Below are 20,248 nucleotides of genomic sequence, written 5' to 3'. Positions count from 1 at the left end.
ATCCCACCCTGTTGAGTTGATAACTGTTATGACAGTGATGTACCTAGGGTCCCCTAAAGAAAAAGAATGTCACTTGCTTGTTGGATACATCCCTGTCTACCAGTTCCAGTAGATTTCTACCCCTTGGCTGCCTTTCTGATGAGGCCTGAAGCTGGTGTGGGAAGGAGGATGTGGCCCCACACAAGGGCATCAGAAGCAGAATGCTTCCTTTGGCTGACAGTCCCAAGAAGCCAAGACTGGGTGTGAGTAGCTCTCTTGGTAGTACATCAAGTGTTTCCAACCTTACAGTGACTTCTGGAAGTTTTAAGCTAAACTGGTTTGGCTTTGGGGTTTTTGTGTGGTTTTACTTTGATCAATAGAAGGGCCAAATAGTGAGATAGTCTAAAGTGTCAAGGTAATCCTGTAAAATGTGGGGGTTTTGAAGTTGTGTCCTTTTTCCTTGCCCCTGTACAATCGGACAGCTATATACTGACATATGTAGCATCTATATATATTTGATTATACAGACAGATTGCTCCATACTGTGTTTTTAAGTTTAAACAGAACTTTAAAACAGTTGTCTTGCTACTGATTGCTCACTGTGTTCAAATCTTGTCTACCTCCATAAATGCTTTATTAGAGACCTTTTATATAGTGTTATACTTCTTAACACTAAGGGAATTTGCCGAAAAAACAGCTATAATGAAGATTAAATTTAAGGGTATGAAGCTAACTAATGTGTGTCCTCACCTCTAATCTGGAGACAAATCCATCACAAGTTTCTTCTAAATCATATTTTCTGTGTTTAAAATCACCCTATGAAATTGAGTTTGCTTATGCCTTGATGGTAAGTATTTGACTAAATTCTAGTTGATTATTCTGTTTAGACATTGAAGTATGAAATGCCAATAAATGAAAATACTGCTTTTGTAAACTGTAACAGAATACACGCAGGAAGTAAACAAAGTACATTCCTGATTACTTTTTCGGCTAACCTGGTTGTGTTCAATGCAGTTTTAAAATTTCTGGCTCTTAATGCCAAGTTTTGTTGCCATCATAGCTGTGGTGTGGGTGGAAAAGCCAAACCAGAAAAGAGCAGATCTAACTGTAAGCTACTTTGCATGTTGTCAATTGACTATAAATTGCAGCAGTCATTGACTCAGTGGAACAAGCTACATAATTCAGGTAAGAGTCTTGCGTATTGCTGTATCTAGCAACAGATCTTCACTGAGCGTCAGTGTTTTTGTAAATCGTTTCTACCAGCTATTCAGTAACAGTGCTTCTGTAGCTTTTTAATGAATCGTGTTTAGTATATCTTATTTAATAAGGTGTAAGAAAAATGGAACAATAACTTATTTTTTAATATCATTCAGATATTTTCAGGTATTATTCATCAGTCTTAAAATAACACATCTTGTTTCGTTGGATTTTACTTTCATCTGAAGATTGGTGAGTCTCTAGTCTAAAAGGAAAAAGATCCTAACACTTGCATTTTGTGCTTTGTGCAGGTAGTAAGGCAGCAGGTAACTGTTTTATGTAATGCTGTTGTGCAGCAGAAGTGTCAGTACTGAGCAATAAGTACTGCAAGTATTTCTTCTTGAGGGGTGTTGGTTTTGGCTTCTTGCTCTGTAGTGATGTTTTGCTATGAAGTTGTTTTTTTGCTATGTAACAGGCTTTTTTTCCTCAGGCAATGTTTTTAAGTTGTTAGCAGTAGGAAGTTTTTAGGAAATAATGCAACCTGTGTAAGTAGGAAAGGGAAAGATGACTCTCTATCTTTCCATTTCATGACGAGTGTACATGTTCACCTCTGATTTCGTGCGTGCAAAATGGATGTGTGTGTTCATGCTTTCAGCCTACCGAATTTTGTGGCCTACAGAAGTATCCGCTTAAGATGCGTGTGACTTTGTCTTGTCTAACAGCATGCTATAAATGAATTCTTAACTCAGGATTTCTGTTGTGAGATCTGTGAGACAACACTGCATAGGTTTTGATAGAGTATCTTGTGAGGATATGGCCGTACTGAGTACAAATTCTCTCTGTATTAAATGTGGCAGGTACGAAGTCATTAGAAAATGTTAAAATATCCCCATATCCTTGTGAAGGCTTAAGGGGATCCCATTTATGTTATGGAACTGTGATCGGAACATTTGGAGCTTTGCAAGGTTTTTGTGAGTATGGAATCTAGGTACTGCTAGTAACCTAGTTTAATGTGTTTTCCATTTTAGAGGGTGTAATATAACCGAAATGTTTTAGACAGCAATGTATAGACATGGAAATAGATGGTGAGTGATAGCATTCTGTGTAGGCAAGTATTGCTTGCAATCAATGAGGATGGCACAGTAATTCTTTAAGAGTTAACTAGTTATTTAAAATTAATTTTTAAGTAGCTATTAGGTAATAGTTGTTACAGTTATGATTATATTTAGCTGTTTGAATAATGATACTGAGAAGACACTATAACGTAGCTTCCTATAAAACACCGCAAGTTTGTCTTTCTAGTAAATACGTAAGGGTGGGTTGAGTAGTTACGCCTGCTGTAATGCTGCTCTGAAGAGAGGGTATGGGCTTTCAGTAGGCCAGTCCGAGTTCCAGGTTTCTAGCAGTGCCCCAACGCCTGTGTGCAGTCCCTTCTTAGTAAAATAATTTCTGATTGGAAAAATATTATTAGGACAGGCATTTTTTCCTTTAATAAATCGATTATTTCATGATCCTCTTTCAGTAGGGTTGTATTTAGTATTTCATATCTGTGTTTAATCTGCAGGTGAGTGCAGAAGAAGCATAAGCACCCATGGAGATGCTGGGTTTAGCTGAAATTCATCCTCCAAACCTTTTGTAAACCTTTGTATAGAATGGGTGTAATGTCTCACAGACATAAAATTAAGATTAAGATCCATTCCCTGCACAAGTTTTCTATCTAATTAAGATAGTATAGTGAATGAGACATCAAATGAATAGAGAGAAAAAATAATTTGTCTTTAAAGGCTTTTTGGTATAGATAGGCAGTCTGTTACTGGAACTGGAGATTTTATTTTTTTTTCAGGGAGGAGAAGGGGGTGGAAAGAATGCCTCAGATCTTGGCCTGTTTTGTTTATTGTCTGTAGAGATGTAAGTTTTGATGGATTTGGAGCAAGCTAGCCCTATGTGGAGAACATAAAGGTAGATTCTCTTCGTTTCTAAGGCTGAGGTGAAAGGAGACTGCTGTTTCCTTTAGGAATCTTTAGTGGCTTTATTTTCTTAAAATCTGTTGTGAATTATTTTAGTGTTGCTGACTTGCACTTTATTGTACTTTCAATGGGACATTGTCTGCTCTATGTAATGATCTCTCTATATTGTTCTGAAATGTCACAAATGCATTAAAAGTCTCTTCTGGAAAATGCCAGTAATGCCAAGTGTTGGTAAGTCCAGGTGAGATTTCTTTTTTTTCTTCTGTTCAGTATGAGTTGTTTAAACTATTATGTAATTATGCATTTCCAGGTTAAATGCAGAGCCTGATGGATGGCAAGAGCTGTCGTAACCTCATGGACAAGTTGTCCCTCTGTACTGAGGCTCAGCGCATACAGCTGGCGAGGCCTTTCTGTGTGGACCCAGGGGTCACGTTCCACATGTACCCAGAAACACCAAACCAGGTCACTTGCTCTGAAGATTTGTCGTTCCTTCCTTTCATGTCTGAGCATCTCATCGCGGAGAACTTCTACAGTGGGCCCTGCAACTTTCCCTACCAAATGCCCCATTCCAGTTACCACAGAAGTGAGTACTCCTACGGGCCAGCTTTCATCAGAAAGAGGAATGAGAGGGAAAGACAGAGGGTTAAATGCGTCAATGAAGGATACGCTAAACTGAGGCGTCATCTACCTAAGGAATACATGGAGAAACGGCTCAGCAAAGTAGAGACACTCCGTGCTGCAATCAAATACATTAACTACCTACAGTCTGTTCTGTACAGCGATTCTGTGACGGCAGAAAAAAATGTCATGGAGCCAAACCAAGCGCCTAAAGCGATTAACAAACAAAACCAGTTTTTGAAGACGATCTAAACTGTTCCAAACCAAGCAAAAGGTGTCCTGTCTGGGGACCTAGTAGCCACCGTATTACTGATGCCGTGCATGTTCCTGCCTCATCATAGGAGCAGATCATAACACACATCAGTATCAGCCCAGACAAGAGGGTTTTAATTTTGCAGATAGTAACTACACTTAGATGTGAAAAAGACAACTGGGGAAATCTCACCTGAATGGCTTTAGTTAGTTATTTCATGGAAATGGGAAAACATTTCTAAAATTGTCACCAAACCAGAAATGTAACACCTATATGTGCGAAGTAACTGTACGTATCATCACAACCTGCATGCTTTAAAATAAAAATCCTTCCACTGAATGGCACTGAAATTCCTCTCATTTTCTGTAGTGCTACTGGTTTACACTCACATGTACTGTCGTAAAAGAGTTTTGGTCTAATTGCCAGTGTTTCTTTTAAAAGGCCTTTTTAAAAGTTCCAAGGAATGTTGTTAAATGCCAACAGGATAACAGTTTAAAAGGGGGCAAACAAAAAGAGGAAGGTAGCAGCTCTCTGAAGCATGCTTGCTGAACATAGGAAGAGCATGACATCTTGCAAGTGCTGTTCCATCCTTCTCTTATTGATGAATATTTTAATGCCGTTAAAAACTGTGGGCTTACCCTAATTTCTGTTGAAAATTGGATTCTTCAGCTGTCAGTGTCCTTAAAAATTACTAGGACTGCTCACACAGTACACTGTGTAAAGAGGGTTGGCAAGGTCTTGGCCTTGGGGAGAAAAAATTAAATCCTGTAACAGAAAAATTTTTGGGACTTTCACTGATAATGGTTGAGGTGTGGGGTGGCCTTCCCTGACCTCCCAGTCTGTTCCTCTGTACTATTGATGGTTTCAGCTAAGTGGTATAGAGTAGATTTATGTGAAGATGGTGAAAAGGGTTTAGCTCATAACTGGCAAAGTGTTCTTAACATTTGTGGCATGTAAGGGAATTGTATTATTGATATTTAAACAACAATTCTGCTGACAGCATGAGAGCAGGTAGTCTGTGGGTGCAGCAGAATGTACAGAAAATGCTTACAGACTTCCTAAGTGCTGTATCCTTGTAACTAATTGCAGTCATCCCCTCTGTTACCTTGTTTTTTACAGCAGTGAATTGAAAAATGCCTGCAATGCCTGCCCCCCCCCCCCCAAAAAAAAAAAAAAAAAAGGAGAAAAGAATGAGTTAACATTTGTTAATGAGAAACTGCAGGAAAGGGATCACAGCAGGGATTAACAGGTAGATTTTTGCATTGTATTCTGGGATGTTTTTAATACGTACTTTGCAGGAAAAGGGTAGAATTCGTTAATCCTTCCCCTTTATTGTGAAAAGGGGGAGTTTGTAAAGCAATTTGACTTCAGTTTGCTTCTGCTTCAACCTTTGTGTCTGCATTTCAAACCAATTTATTTGTCACACCCTGAGGTGGTGGGCTGCTTTTTCTGAATCTGAACTGCTATTTTTTGCCCTGCAATAGGAGGCAGAAAGCTTAGAGGACACTGTGCCCTCTTCTAATCCCTTCTCTGCCCCTGCAGTTTTTCAGTGCAAGATCTAGATCAATGGGGAGTTGAAAATTGAGCAGGTGTGTCTCAGACCAATGGTCCTCACTGTAGTCATGTCCCACTGTTTTTTTTTTTTGACTGGTAAGGTCAGGGTGTCTGATCCTGGTGGTAACAACTGTGGCAACTCCATAGCAACTAGGAAACACTGACAGCAAATGGCTTCCCGCGTCAAACAGGCAAAAGGGCAAGATTTCTGCACTGGGACTAAATCCGAATCGACCAGATGTAGTGTTATCAATAGCTGGTAAGTTTGAAACACTGCTGTGTAGAAGTATTTGGAGTTATCTGGAAAAAAATAAGTCTTGTAAGTGTGCAATTGCCTTTGTTAGTGCCCTGTTTTATGCAGAAATAGAGGACCTGGCTCTTGGCAGTAACAGCATTGAATGTGTTTAAAATGTGCTCTAATGTAGAATTGATAGTTGCATTTCTTCATGAAGTATTACTAATTCCATCTTGTTTTGGTTTATAATAGGGGAGTTTGTGTAGTTGTGAAACACGTGAATATATTGTGTTGATTTGCTGACTTAAGGAAACATTTTGCAGCAGTTAATCCACTCATGATGGGTTTGGTGTGCTAGTTTTCTGAAATTATGTATATCTGAGAGTCATCGTAAAAAGGACTCGCAGATCATATCTCTTAGATAAGAGACAAAATGACATTTAAACATAATATGAGCACTTAAACTGTAGTTTGTAAAGTAAATTAGGCAGTTAAAACTTTTATATTGTTGAAATTCCATGCAGATTTTAAGCAAAGCATGCTGAACATTTCAAAGCAATATTTAAAAAAAAAAAAGAAAAAAAAAAAGAAAAAGAAAAAGGGATGGAAGCTTGTCTACTACATCTTGTCAGATTAACAGAGATAGCATCACATCGTCAGTCTTACCATGACAGCTTCTGAATAGTTACCACTTGTCAAATCTGAGCATCTCATTCTCTCTCATGGCAAGCCATAATCCTACTGTTATAAAACATGACAGGACAGCTGAAAGATCAAAATATTTCCTCTTAATACATCACTATAAATAAAACAAGTAACAGGCAACTGTAATCTAGCATCACGTTCAAAAACTGTCACGTTTACTCAGCCTGTCAACTTCAGCTGTAGTTTCTGTCTCGGCTTGTAAAATAGGGAAGGTTTGGCTGGGACTGTACTGGAAAGCTGTAGAGGTATTAGAAAAGAGAGATGCGTGTTGCAGAAGGAAACAAAAGCTGGAGAGAGGAGAGAGGTGAAAGCTGTTGCTTTCCTGGGGATTTTCACAGCATTCCTAGTTTCCTTGGATGTTTCTGTCCTTCTACTACATCGGGATTTGGGTGAATGAAAATCACTGTAGTCAGTGATAGGAGTTCCTTTGACCAAATGGCAGTCTGGGTATTTTGAGTTCATTCCTTTTAAATAGAAATAAACAATAAAAACTACTGAGTCCTTGAGGTACACTGGAAAGCATTTGCTTGCTGGAAAATGCCAGTACATTGTCTCTTTTCTACCAACATGTCATGCCTGAGTCCTGCAGGTAGCTGCTTTTGCAAGAATGGCTCATTCGGAAGGGTTCCTGTCTACAGGTCACAGGTATTTCTGTGCGATGCCAGCTCTGGACAAGTTCTCATGTGCCAGCATCATGCCTACTGTCAATCCCTGCTGCAGGAGCTCTTTTGTAGTCCATCCTGCCTGGATTGTTGAGCCCCTAACCCCCCAGAGGTAAAACCAAGTTCTTGTTTGAGTCTGTGATTTGTTCTTTTTCATGATGTCTAATAGGATAAAACAGGCTGGTGTGTCAGTTTAATAGATTAGCAGCTTGAACATCATTTGAGCTTTACCCCCTCCTCCACTGGCAGTTTTTTAGATGGTATTAACTAAAGTGATTTGCTACCCTGGAGATTATGAAAAGCAAAGCCTGAGTAAACCTCCTATCAAGGCAATGTTCCTTTAATATTATTTAGACAAATAAAAGCATCTTGCGTTAGCAGCCGTTTCCTGTGAAATGTCTCTAATGCTTTGTGACAGGATTATTTTTCCTGTTTTCAGCTTGAATCTGTCATCAACAGCAGCTTCGTTGTTTACTTTTCTGTTGTTCCCTGAACGCCCCAGCGTAAACCGTCAGCTACAGTGCCCTTGAGTGTGCCTATCCTGTGCTCTGTGCTGGAAATGGATCCTTTCTCCTGATCTTGAGAGTTGTGTTGGCTTGCTGTGTAAACAGCAAAGGGGCTAGTGCAAGTAGTGCTGGGCCAGGATTCCAGCATACTCCTGGCTCACTTCCTCTAAGCCCAAACCCAAAGAAATCTGGGTAAAAATAGGTACTGGTTGGTTTTTGGTTTTGGTTGGTTTTTTTTTTTTTTTTTTCCAAAAGCAAGGAATTGTCCCAGGACAAGCAAGTTTTCTGTTTCTTCCCACATGCTTTGGCCTGTGGGAGTGCTACAAAATGAGGTGGAGTGATCCAGTTCTTAAATCTTAGAAGATATTTTTTTTCTTCATGACCTACAGAAGCTGTTTCTCCTAGTGCTGACCCATTTTCTTTTCTTCAAGGTGCCAATGGGTTAGCCAATGCCTCCCCTCCCCTGGCCCAGCATGGAAGAGGCTGAGTGCAACGGGGAGATCAGTGGGCTTAGACAGCGATGTCGCTGTCCTGGTGAGAGGGGAACAAGATGGATTTTATTACCGTGGTACAGTCAAAGAGGAGATAGAGGTGAGTGACAGCTGCTGTGTGGTAGTTGTGGGTGTGTGTAATAGGGTGTCCAGTCCACCAGCAGTCCTCACACATCACCTGAGTTCAGTGTAGCAGTTTTAATTTTGGCTGGTGCATGAATTAGAGAACAGATCACCAGGGCAGCTGATGCTCATGGTTATGTTAATTCATAAAGCTCTCAATGTGCCTGATTCCTGGCACACCAGGTGAGCCTCTTACATGCAGCACAGCCTCAGGCACCAACAACCTAATAATGATCAGATCCTTGCCCTGCTCAGCCCCCTTTGCTGAGTCCATTTCTAGGAGTGAGCAGGCATGTTTTGGGGATCTTCGTCTTGCCCAGAAGATGGGTGCCCCCCAACTCCGAGTGCCTGGTAAGAGCAGTGTTGTTGTGGACCTTGCAAATGCAGGCTTCTGCTGGCGCTGGGCGTTGAGCCAGGCTCAGGCAACGTGCGTGCTGTTGTGAGCAGTGTACCGGCTACTGTTGTGTGTAGACACATAACCATCAATAGCACAGGAAAAGTGTTAGTGTTTTATGTACACACTTCCAGCTTGAATCAGCTACAGACCAGTGGCTCAGTGTCTTTTCAGAAATGTTAGGGAAAGCTTTAATTCATGAGTTTGTTAGCACTTCAAACTTCAAACAGAAAAAAGAGCCTATTCTTTCTCAAGAACTGGGAAGTACCTCATTTCAATGTTGATGGAAAGCCTCTTGACAGGCCTTAATTTAAAAGAAAATAAAAATTTCCAACAGCCCTCCCAAGAAGCAGAGTTAGTGTTGTATGTAATGAGGAAGGACTTGGGCATGACTGAAGAACAGGCCTGAACGGCTTCAGTGTCCCTTGTTAACTGGTACACACGGTGTGGTTTGTGAAATCCGGTTGCACTCTTTCTCTAGCTTTTTCTCTTAGAGAAGAAAATACAGGTCCTAGCAGCAGTGAATCTGTATATATGCTTCACTCGGCCTGCTTTCTGGTGAGGTTTGTCTGGCTGTCTCAATGCCCTACTAACATCATACAATATTCAGTTACTGTTCAGGCTTGCTTGGTGTTTTGACCTAGCCACATATCCACGGAATGGCCTCCTGGTGAAGGTTACACGACCTAGTGCATTACAGACTGTTTTTCAGAAGAACTGTTATTTTGTTCCTGGTAACAGAGTGAAAGAGGCATGTTCCTGGTGGAGTTTGCCAAACCACTTGTGTCACGTGGAAGGCATCCAGTGTCTGTGCAAAAAACAGCAAAGGAGGACATCCTGGAATATGTGAATGGGATGAAGCACTCCTTACTCCCTGGAGACAAAGTACTGGCACCCTGGGAGTCAGATATGGCCAGGTATGGCCCAGGAACTGTCCTCACAGGCATTGAGACAAGGGACCCCTTACGAGGTAAGAAAGATGCTGCCCTCTTCTTCCTCACCTTGCTCTGTACCGCGAGTGAGACTGTCAAGTTGAACTCTTGTCACGGTGCTACTGCCAGAGAAACACCGGTGCGCAGACTACCATTTAGCGTTGCTTAAAGCTTGCAGGAGCTGATGGAACTCACTGATGGATATCTGCGTGTAACCTCACCAGTCTGACCCTAAGGAAGTTGTGACCCATAAAAATGTCATCTTCCGTGTCTGCAGGTGTGCTGTTTCCTGTCTGCTCGGACAAGGCTGTGTCTGCCATGGGAAGGACAGTGGCCTTTTCATGAGGGATGCAAGTGAGGCAGCTCTCAGGAAGCACCCATCTGTGCTTGAATGCTCACGTTTGTACTGAATGGTACATCTGGGCATATATATCTTTATCACCCAAACATAGGAGATTTCAACAGCTTATTAATTTTTCCCATGTCTGACAGTCAAGCTCCACCGACTGATCAAAATACTATTCTCAGAGCATTACTGCTACCTTTGGTGGTTAACAATAAAAGTTACTCGGTCAACATTTTCTTGTTCATCTGATGACAAACTGGGAGGAAGGATGCTGACAGGCCTGTTGTCACACTGACTGTGTCCTAGCTGGCTACTCCACCCTCCATGACATTATAGTGAGGTGTTACAGAGAGAGGTGATAGTTGATCCTACCGCTTGACAGGACTAGAAAGTGCATAAAGCTGCAAAGCCTGACCTGTGTATTTGCACTGCCCAGGCAGGCCAGCTGCTGATGGCTGCTTACCTTTTTTCTCAACAGCCTCAGAAGATGAAGAAATTATGGTCCAGTTCTGGAATGACAAGGAAGTGAAACTCCCACGAGGTGTGGCTCTGTGGATCCCTCCTAGCCTGTGGGAGAGGACTGTAGAGATGATCCATATGCCCTTCACCAGCAGGGTAAAGCCCAGAGAAAGTCAGGACATTGACTCTTTTGTTTTTTCCTGCAGTCCTAAACCAGCCCTGATTCCTGTTTGTGCTGTACCTAGCCTGGCCAAGCACTGCTTGCTCTGCTCACCCTGCTGGCCACATTTCCACTATCACTGTGTAACGTGCAGCTGCTGCTGTCATCCCCATGTTGATGCCTGGTGGCCCCTTCCATCCAGGTCTCTGGTTTTTCAGAGTGAAACTGAAGATGCAGAGTCAAGCAGCAAGCCCCCTCTGTGCCTTCTAGAACAGAAAGGCCTCAAACAAGAAGCAGCAGCAGCTGTGGAAGCATCTTCCCCCTCATCTGATTCAGAGTGGGACCTGGAGCCATTCCCCGCTAAGAGTACCATGGCAGACAGTGCTGTTAACACAGGCTGTGGTTGTCTTGAGAAGCCCAGGCGAAAGGATTCTGCAAGACCCGAGTGGAAGTACTGGAAAAGCCACCACCAGTCCCATCCCAGTAATTCAGGTACCTTGTAACACCCCCATAGGGAAGCAGCAGCCAGTGGGAAAAACCCCAGCTACATTCTGGATGCCTTTCATCTGGGCAGTCACTTCACCTTCGTTTATTGGTATAAGTACTATAAATTTCCATATCAGTCTCTGATACAATACTTCCCCCTCCCCAACATTTATGCTGTCTCATCTTGCATGCTAGCTCTTCTTTTGGGCGCTCATCCAATGGAAAACTACCAGAACAGTGAATTTCATTTGGAAGCATAGATATCCCTCTCTGAGTTTGTTCTCTATCATTTTCCTATGCTTTTTATGATGCTAACATGTTCATTAAACTTTGTAGCTAGTCCTGAAAGAATTCCTTTTGGGCTTAAAGTGCATTTCCCGCTCTTCTGAAATGAACGCTTTTCCATTTCAGTTCTGGTTTCACCCTTAGATACAAATTTACTCCTTCCCAGGACTCTGCAGTCACAGCAGCCCATGTCCAAAGGGCAAGCCAGAATCCAAAGCTGTCTCTGCTGGGGACGTGTCCTGTGTTGCCCTGACTAATCAGAGTACAGTGTTTGAAACCATCAAGGAGTTTCCCAGAGGGCAACTCACAATGAAAGAAATCTTCAGAGACCCAGATTTCAAGCTGTCATTGAGGGTAAGGTAATCTGTATTAATACTGTATTTATGTAAGCACACGGTTTGTTTCAATGAAAGAAATATTCTTGATAATGGAATGGAAGTTAGCTAGAAAAATACATCATTTCTAACTTAACTGCTTGCTAAGGCTATCTACCACTTTTGTGGTGGAAATAGGCAGGAAACTTCTCCACTAATTGAAACAAAACAAAAATCCCGAAACGCGAAGAAAGGGCTGAAACTACCTGGTGAAATGGAAAAGATTATGGCAGTAACTGTGAGCATTCAATAATGCTCAATTTCAATTCAGAAACCTGCCAAATGCCCAGTGACATCAACCCAATGAAGTCCTGTGGAAGTAGGGACCTACATGAGTGGCCCTGAAAATGGACGGATGTGACTGTCAGCAGCAATAAAACACAAGATTCAATCTGGAAAGGTGCTGGGCTCTGCCAGTCAGACTGGTAGTCGTGATCTCTATCTCTGAAAGATAAAAGCAGACTTTTTAGTGAACAGTCTTTACTGAGAATCTTCTCTCACTCCCTCAAAAGAAGCAAGCAGTTTATACAGCAGATCCCTACCCTGAAGCTAGGGGATACAGAGTAAATAAGTTGTGTCACAGCTAGGAACAAGGACAACACCCTGATTTTTAGGCCTGGTTTCTGTTGGCCATGGTCCCTCCTGCTTTAGAAAAACTTGAAAAAAAAAAATCAGAACATGAATGCCAAAAAAAGCAAGCACAGGAAAGAGGAAGAAAAAAGCTTGCAGGAAGAAGGGGAAGATGAAAGAGAATGGCAGGATGAACAGAATCACTGCTCTGCACAAGAGCATCAGGGGTACAATAAAAATTATATATCAGAAATCAAATATGAGCTTCTCTCTACCTTCATACTCTTGCTTCTGTGAGCTGACTGCAGAGTAAAACTTTGAATGTGCTAAACTTGCACGATTTTCTTTAGGAGAAGATGAATCTGTTAATGACATGTCTTAGCGAACAGAGAATATAGTGGAATATATCTTGTATTCTCACGATTACACACATTAATTTTAAGCAAATGTGTACCAACCTATAAACTGTATGGTTCCTATTTTATTATTTAAGCAATCATAATCACACACCTTTGTAATTGACTTCCTAGGAATTTTTAGGTCAGCATGGAGCTCCAGGCAGATGTGCTCTATGTTAGCAAGTGTCACAGCTGTGCACTGAAGTGACATGCTTTGCCTTTTGGTAAAACTAAGAAGCCAGGGTGGTTTCATTGTAGCCCCAAACTGGCAGCATGAATCACAACAGTGGACGCAACGTGGTAATACAGAGTATAATGACGCACTCTTATTCCTGTAAAATAGCCCTTGGTGTTTTTAAACCCAGAAGATACATTGCTACTCCTCGAGATAGCTGAAGCAATTTTATCATGTAATACAGACTGCATCAGGAGTAACCTGCAACAAACAAGTGAAGCAAGAGAGCAGCCTTCTCAGAGGTGCTCTCTGTGGGGCTAATGTCCTCCCACTGTACTCACCAAAAATCCTCCGAAGTTCTAAAGGAGCAAAGTTTTTGGTCAAAGCCTAACAGCTTCTGAAAATCCCTTGGTCTTATTTTACACGTCTGTGGTTCAGCAGTAAAGTTTGTGCTAGCACATAAACCATACCATTATTAAAGCTATGTGAGGCAGAGATACCTGTCTTATAGCCAGGAAAGCAGCAGTTACAAACACATTGATGCTCTTTTTAGACTAGATTTCCAAGGGATTTGTTTTCTGTCCTCCAGGAAGAAGGTTTTGCAGCATCAGAAGAACAAAGATATAAAACAGCAAGGAAGAAAACGGAGTCAGATGATAGATGTAAAGCGACTTGCATAGGAGACAACAAACCTGATGATACAGACCATGTCAGAAGAGGACGGATAGAAAAAACAGTAGAGAGCTCACTTGCAACAAAGAAGAGAGATCAACCAGAATTCAATAAACATACAACTGATGAAGTTCAGGAGCTGAAGTTTCAGGTAAACTGCTTATACTGTATCAGTGTTACATTTATTAAGCAAATCAAGTTGTGATTTAGCTACTGTCTCTGCAGAGTATCTTTATGGATAACTGTATAATTTTAATAACTGAAACTATTTCCACCCTTGTTGAATTTCAGCATCCTCATGCTTTACTCCAAGGTGTTATATTAAATTCCTAATTACTTGGACTTAACTTTACAGTTCTGGAGTTCAGGTAAATTAGTATGAGCAATAAAAGCCTGAACAGATGCACAGCAAGGGTCTAATAAACCTCTAATTTGTCTACAGTTCTCAGAGAAATTCAGCATAGCGATTTCTTTTTGTAGAAAGACAGAAGGAGTGGAGAAACAACATAAACTGACAGCTGAAAATATTTTTTCAGGATTAAAGCAGAAGAGAAAGTAGCCAGAGGGTGAAGGCCCTGCTACTGTAGATAGAAACAACAAAATGCTTAGAGATCCAGCATTCAAGTCACCGAATCTCATATTCCCATGAAAATTAACTGAAACCTTAATACCATCAGCTACAAAAAGATTACAGAGATATAGGTCATGTCACTAATTCTGATCATGGAATCTGATCCTTGGGGAGCGTTAAGCACCCAGGGAGTCTCATTAGTGGGACTGCTCATGTTTAAAGCATATGAACTTGGCCATAAGCTGCAGTGTGCAGTTGCTCAGCAGTACTTTTCCCCTGCAGGAAACAGGAGACAATTCAGGGTACCCTACTGCCTACCAAAAAAGGCAGCTAACTGGTGTTTAGCCTAGGTAAGAGCCTTCAAAGAGACAGGACTTGAAGTGTCAATAGTTTACATGCCTATACTGAACACCTGACACATACTCAAGCACCTTCCTGGGGTCCTAGATAATGAATTTGATTTTCTTTATCGGAATAATAAAAGTACAGATAGGAGAGATGCATTGTGAGCCAGCTGCTCTAAAAATCAGCGCCAGCCCACAGAAGCTAATGTACATCCATATCGCTACCACATGGATCATGCTCCCTGTGATCACAAATGTGATATGGACGTTCTGTCTGAGGATAATATAAAAGAAGATGTCATCACAAGGACTAAATTATGTATTTTATTCCACTGATTGTATCTTTAATTGTTTAAAGCATAAGAACCTGGAATTAGAGAGTCACATAATTGGATTTAAGGCACACAATGTACAAATATTTATAAAATCTGTGTACAAAGTGGGCTACATATAATTGCATTAAGTAGAAAACAAATATACAGGCCATAAAAATGGAGTTCCAAAGAGGATACTATTAAAGTGCTCACAATAAAAAGATATACATAGTATATTCCACGCATTAAAACAGCCTCATATTTTATTCCTGTGATTGCCAAGAAACAACAAACATCATAGAACAAAAGTTAAATCAACACTTTGTCCTGCGTTGACATCTACCACGTGGGTTTGTTGCACCATGTCCTCTGAAGTTGCTGTGACAGAATAGGTGCCAGGAGAAACTTCAATGTAGATGTCTTTGGAAGCTTTTCTGGTCTTTAGTGGGGGGAAAAAAAGTTTCATTACTGTTTAGTCATCTTATATTTCCCACAAAAATAAAAAGTGTGACTTTGGGTATAAAAATTACATTTCAGCTGCTATATAAACGTACTAAGATTTTTTTCAAAATACACAGGCAGCATGGATAAAACTGTAAAATGTTTCTGTCAACACAAAAATTAGCAAACGCCTCACTCAAAAGTATTTCATCTAATGTTTCAGTCAATGGAATAATCATGCTGTAATCTCTGCCTCACAAAACTGAAAGTTACCAACCTAAATGGTTTTGAACATAAACCTGGAGAACAACTGTACGACAAGGGTGCTCCCACTAATTTGTAGGGTGGTACAGATTCCATGTTTCTCATCTTTTGTGGCTTAGAAGCTCCTGAAACTGATTTGGTGAGGTGTTGGGCTTTGAAAAATAAGAAACACTTTTCTCCTTGAGGAACAGGAGTCTTTGGAGAGACTATATGAGGGCTAAGCATAAGTGGGTAAGCAACTGCTGCATGCCTCGCTGCACGCCCTTCCTCAGCACAGGGACTGTGAGCGAGACTGGAGAACTGCTGGATTATTGTTGCTGATGCAATTCACAAGGGCCTAAAGATTAATCACAGTGTTTGACATCCAGTACCACTCCAAAATATAAAGTAGACTCTTAACTGGTTACGTGCCAGAACGCCACAATCCTGTTTATAATTAATTGTGCAAGTCTCTGTATGCCCATTCTACTGCCCACCTATATGTGCATTAGGTCTGTGAATGCACCACTGGTTTATCCTCTGTGTCATCACAGACTCTCCACACCTGATCACAAATTTAACCAGCTTGATGCACAATGATAAAGAAATACTATACCTCAATTTAAAAACAAAGTATTCTATAAACTTACGTGCTGCTGGCAAGTTTGAGCTTGACTGGGTGCTACAGGGGCTTCAGTCCTCTGCAAAGAAAAAGATACTGTTTTCTAATGATACAACAGAAAAGGCAAATTCAGCCCCTGAGAGAGGGGATGCTTTATGTCCATGGCATTTTCCCCTCCCCAAAAGGACTGATATGACACTGATTGGTGCCACCAGAAGTTACTCTGCTTCTCCCCTCAACAGAAGCTCAGATCAGTCCAGGTGTTCATGTGCCTGTGATGTCAACTCACACATTTTAGGGTAAGCAAGTGTCACAGACACTAGATGGAGAACAATTGTCCCATGGCAAGGGAAGGAGTAACCTTTAATCAAAACCAAAACCACTTACCTCTTCTTCAGAGGGCCTCAGCTCTCTTTCCCCTGCTTGCCTGCCGTGGTATCTGCAGATGTGTTTGATTTCATGCTCTTTGCATCTACAGGCTGCCATGAAGCTATAGTACTTCTGGACAACAACAGAAACAGGGAATATTATGTGGAGAAGCATCAAAGACATGCTCACATCTACTGCAGATTTACAATTAAAAGTGGAACCGCACAACTACTGACCTTCTGTATTAATTGGCTGGTTTGTTCTCGTGTGAGGATGAAAACCATGCCGGGATGTCCACAGGACATCTGCCTCCTGGTACAAAACTGTCAGCCCTGATTTTAGATGCCTGTCTCCTGACACAATATATAGGGACTCTGACACCTCAGAACTGAATTCATTAAAATATCAGAAGGAATGCTCTGGAAACATCTACCTGATCAGGCTCTTCAAGAAAAGCTCTGGTGGAAGAAGGGCATAGTTTATGGGTCCTTAATAGAGTGTATGTGCAAGCTAGGTGCTTTGCAACCTGGCCAGTGAAGACTGGTTCTGCAGGGCACGTGCACAAGCAGTGCTCTAAAAGCAGAACATCTTAATACTGACAAGTGAGGGGGTGAAGAAGCTAAAGTGTCTTCAAGGCTGGTACCAGTAGCATAGTGGGTTTGAGAATTGTATTTAAGTCCACAGCAGTCCTTTTCTGGCTCCATAGTAAAGGTACTTGAATCTTCCCCACTGGAAATCAGAGTACAGCTCTGCTGCCATCTGTTGTCACCAGAGAACTCCTCCCAGGGTTACCTTTTCAATCACAGGGACCAAAAAGTTCCAAAATGTCTATTTTATTTCACTTGGATCTTCCTTGTCTCTGACTGTCAAGCCTAAACAAAAATAAGGCCGATAGCAATTCTTATTTCCAAATCTACTGCTGTGTTTTATTCCTTGAGGTTATGCACACATCAGCAGATTTGGTTGCTTGTATTGTGGTCTGGTGTGGAGCTACGTCCCAAAATATATCCAGTACTCTGACCTATTGCATAATGCTTCACAGAGCATCCCTGTATCGCAGGTGGTGAGCTGGATTCTTTTATACGATGTCACAAAGCATGGGACATGAAAAAAAAAGAAATTAAATCAAATCAAACTTTTGGTAAGAAATGTAGGTAAACTTTCCCTTAGTAACTCTAAACAGCTCATCTTAAATCACAATTTTAATCGTTAGCATTCAAGTGCCTAAATGGTTATGTTCAGCTGTGGATTTTTATTTGCACGTTGTCAACTTTATCCATGAACTTGTGGGTCTGAGAATTCTGCTGCCCCCTGCCTCCTTTTATGCCTCTTCTCCACAGAAGATGACTGCAGCAGTACTGTCTTGGCTGATACATAAACGTGGAAGTCATCCACTGTTTGTTGCAGCTCTAATGCTCCCACCAGGGCACAGGATCTGTCTCTATAGGCTGTTACATTTGTTTCACCTTGCATAAAACTGTTCTGCCTGAGTTGTTTTAGGGTTAACCGGTTACTGTGTAGGCAGTGCTCTGAAATGATAAAGGAGTTGCTTAAGAGCTAATCATCTGGTGTGTGTTGAACTACTGTTTCCTCTAATTTAATTGAAGACTTAGTCTCCGTTATTAATTTTGCAGACAACGAGCTCCCTGCTGTGTTATGGTAACAGATCCCAAAGGGCACAGACTATGTAGACTGTGATGGCCTTTTCACAGACTTCAATGCAGCAGTTGGGCTGCAGGGCAGCGTTCCCAAGGACGAGCTGGCAGGGACGGGGTCCTGCTCTGCCTACCCAGGAGAGTAATGACACCCAGCAGCCAAAGTCGATGTGAAAGCAGTGGAGCTCTGCAGCAGTGTGCCGTGCCTCTCAATTTCTACTTACCACAAATAAAGATACGGTGCTGCTCTGAACTGGGCCTACACTCCTTGTCCAGTAGCAACGTCTCAAACAAAGTTTGCTTAATACTGGGGAGGTTAACTTCAGAGCGAAGGCGTGACACGAAACAATCTTTGTGCTGAGATTCAAACTCTCCCTTACTTCTGCCACCCCAGAACACACTGACTCTATCAGCCAGCCCGAGCAGTTCATGTTGGCAGGATGAAAACAAGGGGTTACTCTGTCAGAAAGCAAATCCATAGCAGAGCTGCAGAAGTACCTGGAAACAACTCTGTACATTGTGACATGTGACAAGCCTGTGTGACACAATGTAATTTGTCATGTCACCTGACATTTCTGTCTCTCTAACCATATTGCCTTTCCAACAAGAAGTGGAGAAACCCTCTGCTAACATCTGTACCGGTCTACTGGTACTGTCACCACGCTGATAGTGGTGTTTTTCAACTAAGGTGGTACCAGTTGGTCAGGGTAACACTGGTGAAACCTACCATGTGACCTACCATGTAACCTACCACATGATGGTGACTGCCCCTACTTTCTTAATCTAGGCTGGCATCGCAGGCCCACTGGCTAAGCTCTTGCCATGCAATGAGCAAAACCAAAGTAATTTTTGCACTTCTAGCAAAAGTGGCACAAACGGGCCTCTGCCAGGCACATCATAAACGTTCCCCTTTGCACAGGTCTGGGGGCAGAACCTCACCTCGCATTCCTTTGTGGCTTGATTCATCAAGTTCACAATTGAAGCAAATGCTGCGCTGAGACGTTCTGAATCTTCTTCCTGCGATTAAAGGCATTTTTTGTAACTCGTCGTGTGGTGCTCGTTGCTTAGAGGCAGCAAGTGCCAGGTGACCAAACAGCAGAACGCTGGCTGGGGCTGGAGGCTGTCTCCGGGGTGGAAGGCCCGCCGCTGCAGGGCTTGGTCTTAACCCAGGCGCCGGCTGCAGCCGAGGGGCCGCGGGATGGAGCGGCCGCCTCGCCCCGCCGCCCGGCCCGGCCCGGGTCACTGCCTGCGGGCGCCCGCCGCCGGCTCACGCCGGCTTTGACTCGATGAGACCCGGGGCGGAGAGGTGACCAGGTGTGAAACCGCTCTGCGTGTTTTAAAACGCCTCCGGCTCACTGGAGCACATCCATGGCGCGGTCCCACGCATGTAGGACGTACACGCGCGGGGCCTCTGCGCGACACGAACTGTCCCGGCACCACTGAAGGCCGCGGCTCCCCGGCGCTGCTTTACCGTGCTGCATTTCTGCCCCGCCCCGCCCGCAGCACCGACCGGGGCAGAGCCCGGGACCCTGGACCCGTCCCCCCGTCTCGCCTCGCCCCGCCCCGCCTGCAGCACTGACCGGGGCCGAGCCCGGGACCCGTCCCGCCGGCCGCCGCCTCCGCCGCCGCGCCCGCTCCAGCACCTCGCGCGCCAGTCCCGCCGTGCGCCCCGCGCGCGCCTCTTCCATCCCGCCGCCACCGCCCAGTGCCGTCACACTGCGCACGCGCCACCGCCCCGGCCCGCCCACCACCCCTCCCGCGCACCGCCACCCCCGCGCTGCCGTTAGGGGGCGCTACCGGCCCGTCGGTGCTGTGCGGCGCTGCCCCCGCCCCGCCCCGCCCGCTGGCACCGGGGCAGGTCCCGCCGAGAGGTCGGGGGTCTCTGTTTTTCCGCCCGCGCCCTGCCCTGAGGTAAAGCCGCCGCCGGGCGGGGGAGGGGCGTCCGCACGGCCTTCCCGTGAGCTTCCCTCAGCGGCGCCGCTCCGGGGGCTGCTCCGCGGCTGTCCCCGCCGGGCGACAACGGGGGGGGAGCCGAGAGGAGCTGGAGGGCGCTGAGGCCCGGCTGGGCGGGCGGCACGCAGAGCTCGGCGGGTCAGTGCTGGTGTGCCCGGGGGCTTCGGCCCATGGTCTCTGTAGCGGACAGTGGTG

The 20,248-nt window shown here is 43.6% G+C and overlaps 3 protein-coding genes across 4 annotated transcripts; 2 read left to right on the top strand and 1 right to left on the bottom strand.

Annotated features, from left to right (window-relative positions):
* The first annotated feature begins 1,400 nt into the window (after positions 1-1,400).
* On the top strand, positions 1,401-4,241 carry ASCL3 (achaete-scute family bHLH transcription factor 3). Its single transcript, XM_009957951.2, has 2 exons — positions 1,401-1,428; positions 3,454-4,241. The coding sequence occupies exon 2, from the start codon at positions 3,459-3,461 to the stop codon at positions 4,011-4,013; it is 555 nt and encodes a 184-aa protein (XP_009956253.2). The 5' UTR covers positions 1,401-1,428; positions 3,454-3,458; the 3' UTR covers positions 4,014-4,241.
* Positions 4,242-7,115: 2,874 nt separating this feature from the next.
* C12H11orf16 (chromosome 12 C11orf16 homolog) lies at positions 7,116-14,457 on the top strand. Its single transcript, XM_086471997.1, has 7 exons — positions 7,116-7,282; positions 8,108-8,267; positions 9,426-9,654; positions 10,441-11,073; positions 11,519-11,706; positions 13,459-13,692; positions 14,395-14,457. The coding sequence occupies exons 1-7, from the start codon at positions 7,116-7,118 to the stop codon at positions 14,455-14,457; spliced, it is 1,674 nt and encodes a 557-aa protein (XP_086328123.1).
* Positions 14,458-15,045: 588 nt separating this feature from the next.
* Positions 15,046-19,822, bottom strand: AKIP1 (A-kinase interacting protein 1). Of its 2 annotated transcripts, none has more exons than XM_086472333.1 (5): positions 19,681-19,822; positions 19,040-19,117; positions 16,464-16,577; positions 16,105-16,155; positions 15,046-15,209 (listed from the first exon to the last, which is right to left on the bottom strand). In XM_086472333.1, exons 1-5 carry the CDS (start codon positions 19,786-19,788, stop codon positions 15,066-15,068), a joined length of 495 nt encoding a protein of 164 aa, XP_086328459.1. In that variant the 5' UTR covers positions 19,789-19,822; the 3' UTR covers positions 15,046-15,065. The 2 variants fall into 2 exon arrangements, with proteins under 2 accessions (XP_086328459.1, XP_086328458.1); XM_086472332.1 differs by having other exon boundaries at positions 19,699-19,788.
* Between the last annotated feature and the right edge of the window lie 426 nt (positions 19,823-20,248).

The sequence above is a fragment of the Leptosomus discolor genome, chromosome 12 (assembly GCF_034619465.1).
Source record: "Leptosomus discolor isolate bLepDis1 chromosome 12, bLepDis1.hap2, whole genome shotgun sequence".
In the NCBI taxonomy this organism is placed as follows: domain Eukaryota; kingdom Metazoa; phylum Chordata; class Aves; order Leptosomiformes; family Leptosomidae; genus Leptosomus; species Leptosomus discolor.
The sequence above is the reverse complement of the archived record's forward strand: the minus strand, read 5'-3'. Positions and strand labels throughout refer to the sequence as shown.